The following is a 7,665-nucleotide window of genomic DNA, read 5'->3' as shown; positions in this document are numbered from 1 at the left end:
CAGTGGTAGAGCCCCTGCCTAGAATCCCCCAGTGAGGGGCTGGGGTGGGGCTCAGTGGTAGAGCCCCTGCCTAGAATCCCCCAGTGAGGGGCTGGGGTGTGGCTCAGTGATAAAGCACTTGACTAGCATGTGTGAGGCTCTGTTAATCCGCAGGACACACACACACACACACACACACACACACACACACTCCCCCATCCTCAGCAAGTCCCTCACACATCTGGCCACACTCACCTTCATGGCCAGCACCCGGGAGGCCACTTGTGAGGAGCCCAGCCGCCGGAGGAAGTAGTCGAGCACCTCACACGTGGTTTGCTCATCTGCTTTAGGGCCCAGCAGCAGATCCTGCAGGCGGCCCAGCAGCTGCCGCTGTTTCTGCTGCCTCTGTGGACCAAGAAGAACGTCAGGGCCACTGCTGGGGTAGAGCTGGTGGGCCGGACGGCTGGGATCCCATACCTGCCGCTTCTTGGCCTTCTGCTCCCGGCTTTCGCCCTCGTCATCCTCCTCCCCTGAGGCAGTGGCGTCCGCCGCGTCGTGCAGCAGGAACTCGCACAGGCACTGCACCGGCAGCACGTCCAACGATCCTTCGCTGGACTGCACCAGATCCGCTAGCCAAGGCATAGACTGGGAGGAGGCCTGTGTGGGCAGCAGGAGACTGAGTGTGTCAACAGAGGCCGGTGCCCTGAACCCTCTGGCCTGCAGAGGCTCAAGGGTGCCCTCTGCAGGGCAATGCCAACCTGCGGCAGTCAGCACACATCTGCACCCACCGTGGCTGTGCACCATCAGCCCACAAGGACACAGTGCTCGCTGGGCCTCCCAGTGCACTCTGCCTGTGAGGAAGCCTCCGGAACCTTCCTGGCCTATGCTCCTCCACCACTGTCAGGGCGGGGCTCACCTGGCGCTGGATGATGTGCAGGAGAAAGTCTGGGTTACGGCTGCGGCACAACAGGTGCCCAAGGCGCAGGGATTGGTTGAGGGCCTTCACCTGGTCCAGGATGTGAGGGGGTGGCCTCCGGGGAGGGCCTCTGTGAGTCACAGGGGACACGAGTCAGGAGGCCATACATATAACACTGGATGCAAGTACTGGAAAGCCACACTGTCCCAGTTCTGCAGCCAAGGGCCAAACAGCTCAACCAACCCCGCGCCCTAAGGCCCGACTCCAGACATCCACACCACACTAACCCCAGCGCCCTAAGGCCCGACTCCAGAGCTCCACACCATGCTGGGGCAGAGCGGACAACACGAGGCCAGCCCTGCCTGCCCCTCATCTCCCTTCCACCCACACCTGGGGCGGGGAGGGTGGCATACTGGGGGTCCAGGCTGGTTAGCTGGGACAGGAGGAGGCTGCTGCTCTCGGTGATGGTCTGCTTAGTGGAGGCGGCGGCCAGGTGACCCTCGAAGGCCAGGATCTCCTGCTTCTCCCGCTGAGAGGTCTGCAGCTCACGGTTGATCATCTCCGTCCGCGTCTCCTCGTCCGTCAGCGTGCACGGTGGGTATGAGTAGTTACTGGAGAAAAGGTTGCAGCACAGCCTGACCGCCGGGCCAGCAACCATGCTATCCGGTTAAGCTCCAGTGGCTACGGGCTCCAGGAACCCAGCACAGGCACTCCACACAGCGGAGTGACACATACTGAAGGACAACCACCTTCAGTATGGAAACTGGCTCTTTATCAGACTTCCAGTGTCCGGGACACCTGCTCTGCCACACTACGTGACACCGTATCATATTCCATGGGACCCCCTGCTCCTCATGAAAGCCTCAGAGAGACATACAGTTTTCTGTGAGGCATGGACACTTCCCTGTTTACATGCTTAAAGTTTGTTTCCTGAAGTCCCTTCCACCATGTCCCATGTCTCCCAGGCATAAACCGCACACCCAGTATCCCACACCACGGCCATACACACAACCAGTTCCCCATGTGCTCTGTGAGGTGCTGCCTGGCTGAGCTGGACCTGCTACAAGCAGCATTCTTCACCCTGACCCGCACAGGTCCAGTACAGGAATGATGGGGCGCCATCAGCTACACTAACCACTGTGCAGGTCACCGTGGCTGTGGACACGCTGCATTCCCCATGGGCCAGGCCCACATCCACTCTACCCTCTCCCCCATCTTCAGAGCTGCCCAACATGTGTGCACAGACCCTATCACTCTGCCCATGACTTCCCACGGTGATGGCTAGAAGCACATTGCCCAGCCCGAGGGAAGGAGCTGAGACCAGTCAACACACAAGGAGGCAGACACCAGGGAGGCGGCATAAACAGCACTCCTCTGTGCATCCCCACCCCAAGCTGAAGGGTGCTCCTCTGTGCATCCCCACCCCAAGCTGAACGGTGCTCCTCTGTGCATCTAGGCCCCAAGCTGAAGGGTGCTCCTCTGTGCATCCCCACCCCGAGCTGAAGGGTGCTCCTCTGTGCATCCCCGCCCCAAGCTGAAGGGTGCTCCTCTGTGCATCCCCGCCCCAAGCTGAAGGGTGTTCCTCTGTGCATCCCCGCCCCGAGCTGAATGGTGCTCCTCTGTGCATCCCCGCCCTGAGCTGAAGGGTGCTCCTCTGTGCATCCCCGCCCCGAGCTGAAGGGTGCTCCTCTGTGCATCCCTGCCCCGAGCTGAAGGGTGCTCCTCTGTGCAGCCCCGCCCCGAGCTGGAGGACGCTCCTCTGTGCATCCCTGCCCCGAGCTGGAGGACGCTCCTCTGTGCATCCCCGCCCCGAGCTGAAGGACGCTCACTCACTTGGTCATCACCATCTCCATGAGCATCTTCAGGGTGGGATACTCCTCCCACGCGGCCAGGCCTGGAGAACAGGAAGTCGCCTGAAGCACTCTCACCAGCCTCCCTCCCCACAGCCCCCATCCTGCACCCCTAGCTGGTGCTTCCATAGGCTCTGGCTCATGATCTAACTCCACGGCCAGGACAGCTCACCGATGTTCTCCGGGTTGAAGGCAGCGACAACCAGCAGTAGGGGCCAGGCCTTCCAGTAGAGGGTAGAGATGGCAAGGTTCGGGGGCTGATACCTGGAAGGCAGAGCAGTGACAGTGTGAGCTCAGTGCCCGGAGCTCAGGCCAGGCCAGGTCTATTCCCTAGAACCCAAATATAAATGCCAGACAGAGTGGTACACGCGTGTAGCCCTGGGATGTGCACACAGCAAGCCCTGGCCCTCCTAGCCAACCAAACTGATGAACCCCAAGGGAAAAAGTAAGGGGCCCAGCTCAAAACACAGGTGAGCAAGATGGCTCAGTTGGTGCCATCAAGGCTGAGGGCCTGAGTCTGATCCCCAGGACCCAAATGTGTGGTACATATACGTGTATGTATATACATGCATACATACACACATACACACACATAAAGTAACTGAAATTAAAAAAAAAAAAACAAACACTAGAAGTGCACGTACTCACAAACACACAGACACATGGCTTAAAACCAAAAAAGCTAAAGAGATGGTTCAGCAGATAAAGATACCCACCACCAGGTCTAGAAACTTGCATTCGAATTCACACACACACACACACACACACACACACACACTAAAACAAAAACAAAAATTTAAAGTAAAAAAATGCTTGGAATATAGCTCAGTGGCAGTGTTTGCGAAGTACACACAAAACCCTGGGTCCAATGGCTAGTGCTGAGAAAAAAATAATTAAGGAAGCCAGGCATAGCGGTGCATGCCTTTAATCCCAGCACTGAGGACGCTGAGGCAGGTGAATTTTGGTTTTGAGGCACCTGAACTACACAGTAATGAGAGACCATCCAAAAGAAAAGATAAGCAAAAAGAAAAGCCCCTAAAGTCAGACACCCCCCATAAAAGAAGCTACTGGTGAAGTGACCTCTGACACACATGGACAGTGGGAAGCTGGTGTGGGCCCCGGGAGCCGGCTCTCCCTCAGCCTTGCTGGTGGACAGGCCAACCTGCTGGGAGCTGGGCTGCAGTCTTACCCTGGGGGCAGCTGGATATTCTCAGGATGGTGGTAGGTGCACAGGTTCAGAACCGCATCGATCAGCTGGATCCGCTCCACCTTCAGAACTTCCACATCTGAAATCCAGACATACCTGGTTCAGGAGTCTGGCCCAGCCCCGTCCGTGGGCAGCAGGAAGGAAGTGGGAAGAGAGACTGGGACAGATGGTGTGTGAGTGTATGACAGGCTAAACTGGGGACAGGCAAGACCCTGGAACTCAGGTGGCAGGAAATGATGACAGCAAGGGCATGAGAGAGCTGGGATGGTGCCACCTCTGGCTTTTGTGAAGGGCAAGGCGCCAGGGCTGTTACCATCGGCCTGCACAGCTGCAGCTCGCTTCACAAGGTGGTCGGCCAGTTCCATGGCGTCTGCGGGGCCGAGAGGAAGCTCTCGGGACAGACCGATGACCAGGATCCGCATCAGCGTGTCCTCCAGAATGGGAACCTCTGAACAGAGGCGCAGGAAGAAACTGCAAGTGACATTGGGAGACGGGTGGTGAGGAGCCACTGGGCTCTCCCATGGCCAGACTCCAGTACACCTTTCCTCGGGTGTAACTGTCCTTACTCTAGTGGCCCACATGGGGAACGTGCCAGGCCTTTAACAGCTAGGGAGAGAGTGGGAAGCCATTGCCTCGTTTACCCCACAGTCACTCATTCAAGAGTGATGGACAGGCTGCACACAACCCCTGGTGAGCAGCTGGGAAGCGAGGCGGCTACGGCTGAGTGCTTGTGGAACAACAGAACAACAGTGGCTAGACTAGACTGATAGCAGGACTGGAGAGGCGGTGTCCCAGAACACACAGGTAACCAGAAGGCTGGAGGGGACAGCAGGTCAGTCCAGGAAGAGCAGAATGAGAGTGGAGAGGAGTTGCCTGGGGGTGTGACCAGGGAAGAGGCAGGAGTGTGAAGCAGACACCACTGCAGGTGAAGAACAGTACAGGCTTTGCAAGGTGGGGCTACCCGCCCAGCATCTGCTACGCATGTGCCCACAGACTGCACTCTGGCTCCCTGCCCACCCCAGCCCTCACTTGCGGTCGCTCTCAGGTGGCCAGTTGTCCCACTTGTAGTAGGTCTCGGGCTGCTCAGTGAAGAGCACCTTGTGGAGGCTGCAGGGACAGAGCGGGTATCAGTCAGGATACAGCTGTGCAAGGGAGTCTCCACCCCAACAGCACCCCGCAGGGACCACTCAGGCAAAGCTAGGGACAGCTAAGTGCTTGGGCTTCCCGACTCCTAAGCCACCTGCTGCCACTAGTGACCAAGATGGGGTAACCGGGCCCCTGTGAGGAGTGGAGGCCCATGTGTGGCTCTCAGGCTCAGGATTCCGCTGTCATTGACCAGTGTCAGGGCTCTAAGGGTGTGCAGCCAATGGCTGCATCGGAGGTATCGGGCTCCCGTCTGAAGTGGACCCACACGGGTGACACTGAGGCTGAGAGATGGCCTGCCTCTTACCAATGCACGTAATCCTTGGGGGCAAGTTTGCTGACGGAGGGGACGACAGTGTGAAGCCACCACACGGCGTCGCGCTGGATAGCCGCGATCTGGTTCTGGAACGTGCGTAGCACCTCGAGGTCTAGGGAGGTGAACAGGCTCGTGGTACCCTGCAGCCATGACTTTAGCAGGCCAAGCCACTATGGAGACCACCCCTGCTCCCTGCTACCCAACTTTAGGCCTTAAAAATCAACAGGATGCCTGGGGTAAGCACAGAAACCTCTCAACCAGATGGCAGGAGGGAACCACTGCTTCTGGAAAACCTCTGCCTCCTCCAGCAGCCATGCCGGGACCTCCACTCCCACCCCCATCCTGCCCTCAGTCTCCAGGAAGTCCGCTCAGCTTCAGGAATGTGGCTTTACATCCTCGGCTGAAGTTCCCCCCAGCCCAGCAGGGTCTTACTTCTCTTCTCTCCTTTGTCCCAGGCCACTCCAGCCTCCTTCACCTGGGCTGTAATGCCCAGCATCATGGACACAGCTAACACATCCGTGATGTGAACCACAAACCGTTCCTATGGGTAAACAGAGTAGCAAGGCTGGCGTGACCATGGGTCCTTCCCAACGTCCCATGCGGCATAGGGATGCATGCATGTGTATGAACAGCATATATGGATACATAAACGACTTAGAGTTTGTTCCCACATCTAGGGACCACTGCACTGGGAGAAGAGCTGACAGAAGCAGACCTCTGGATCCAGGATGAGCTAGGACCTGATCAGGCTACTGGGAGGAGACCCAACCAACAGAGAAAACCCTCTCCCCAAGGGCAGACTGCCACAGCACCTTAGAGGTCCCCCAGTCTTTGTGATTCATTCTGCTCAGCAAAACTCCCTCATATCTTGCTCTGTACCCCGAGTCAATCAGACCCTTTACTGGGGTGCTCTGTCCATCCCCCAAGTTACTCCTCAGTCCTGCCAGCTGCAATGTCCACATCCATGCTGGGGTCACTGGCTCCCCAGCTTGGACAGCCCTGCCCCATCCTTATGGTGGATGGAGCAACACTGAGTGGCTTCACACCTGGATGCGTGGACCACTGAGCCCACACCTGTACACAACCCTGGTGCGTTGGCCATCCCTAGAACAAGGTAAACCTCTTGGTGTCAGGACACTACGAAGTGGGAGGCAGTGACCGGGGTCCCTGGGCACCTTAAACTCCATTTCCAGGTACTGTGGCTCCTTGCGCTCCTGCATGAGGCCCAGGCAGAAGGCTTGGAAGTTGATCTCGTGCTTGGTCTGCTTGATGATCTCACGCAGCAGGGCCCTCGAGGCGCGGAGGTAGTCATCCTTGTTGGTCAGCAGATCCTGGAACACCATCGCTAGGAACTAAAGAGAGGGAAGCCACAGGGAGCTGGGGTCAATGGCCTTCCAAGTACATGCATGTGCCATACCCCACCCTCGCCAACAACTCGCCAGCATCTCACTTGGGACCTGCAGAAAGCCTTCCCCAGGAAAACAATCCTCCCAAACAACTAAGCAGCTAATGGGGTAGGACCGGGCAAGGTCCCACAGCACCTGTTGGGCTGCCTGTCCTGAGAGGAGGACGGCCGTCTCCCCTTCGTGGATGTGAACTCTTAGGAGAGAACCATGTTGTATTTCACTCTCCTGACAGGTGGCAGGAGGGTAGCCAGTCCTCTTCTGACCAGGGTAAAGGTTAAGTGGCAGGCACAGGCCAGATACCTCAGCCCGCTTCACTCCATCCACCTGGGCTCAAAGAACACTGACCACCAAAGCTACCCCCAGGTCTGCAACCACCCAATTAATTCTCTTAAAACACTGAGCTGAGAAGGCAACTGTTGGGTACAGCCGAGAAGCTACAGCAGAGCCTAACGTAACAGTCTGGCTCCTTGCTAAGGACGAGAGTGTTTCTTGGGTATGGAGAGATGCCAGACCTGGTATCCACAAGCTAGGACTCCAGGCCAGGGCTGGAGAGCTGTGGAGATGCCTGTTTGATTTAGAAAAACCCCAACTAAGGAGGCTACACCATGCTGGAGCCAGGGAAGCCGGGAGGCTCACCACCCAGCGCTACCTGCTCCACGGTGTTAGCTCATGAGGACGACTTTGAAACCAGAAGTCAGTGGATCTTCCTGCCCAGAGCCAGGGTTTGTTTCTCCCGTGAAGCTCCACAGGCCCCAAGCCTCGACTAGACACAAGCCCAGGGGCCTGTCCCACGCTAAGGATTCCCACCTTGGGCGCCAGCTCAGGGGCCTGTCCCACACTAAGGATCC

At 57.6% G+C, this 7,665-nt stretch overlaps 1 protein-coding gene across 3 annotated transcripts in view; it reads right to left on the bottom strand.

Annotated features, from left to right (window-relative positions):
* The window catches only part of Ints1 (integrator complex subunit 1), a 26,235-nt gene that overhangs the window by 13,810 nt on the left and 4,760 nt on the right, over positions 1-7,665 (bottom strand). For all 3 annotated transcript variants that reach the window (XM_028756097.1, XM_028756098.1, XM_028756099.1), the window contains exons 10-21: positions 6,587-6,763; positions 5,844-5,952; positions 5,403-5,523; positions 4,982-5,059; positions 4,266-4,423; positions 3,935-4,031; positions 2,918-3,009; positions 2,729-2,789; positions 1,309-1,506; positions 896-1,025; positions 457-636; positions 235-384 (exon numbers count right to left, since the gene is read on the bottom strand). In XM_028756097.1, the coding sequence (XP_028611930.1) occupies positions 235-384; positions 457-636; positions 896-1,025; positions 1,309-1,506; positions 2,729-2,789; positions 2,918-3,009; positions 3,935-4,031; positions 4,266-4,423; positions 4,982-5,059; positions 5,403-5,523; positions 5,844-5,952; positions 6,587-6,763 (1,551 nt within the window). The remainder of the gene's footprint in view (positions 1-234; positions 385-456; positions 637-895; positions 1,026-1,308; positions 1,507-2,728; positions 2,790-2,917; positions 3,010-3,934; positions 4,032-4,265; positions 4,424-4,981; positions 5,060-5,402; positions 5,524-5,843; positions 5,953-6,586; positions 6,764-7,665) is intronic.

The sequence above is a fragment of the Grammomys surdaster genome, unplaced genomic scaffold (assembly GCF_004785775.1).
Source record: "Grammomys surdaster isolate TR1022 unplaced genomic scaffold, NIH_TR_1.0 126109, whole genome shotgun sequence".
NCBI lineage: Eukaryota > Metazoa > Chordata > Mammalia > Rodentia > Muridae > Grammomys > Grammomys surdaster.
This window is presented reverse-complemented; position numbering and strand designations above follow the sequence as displayed.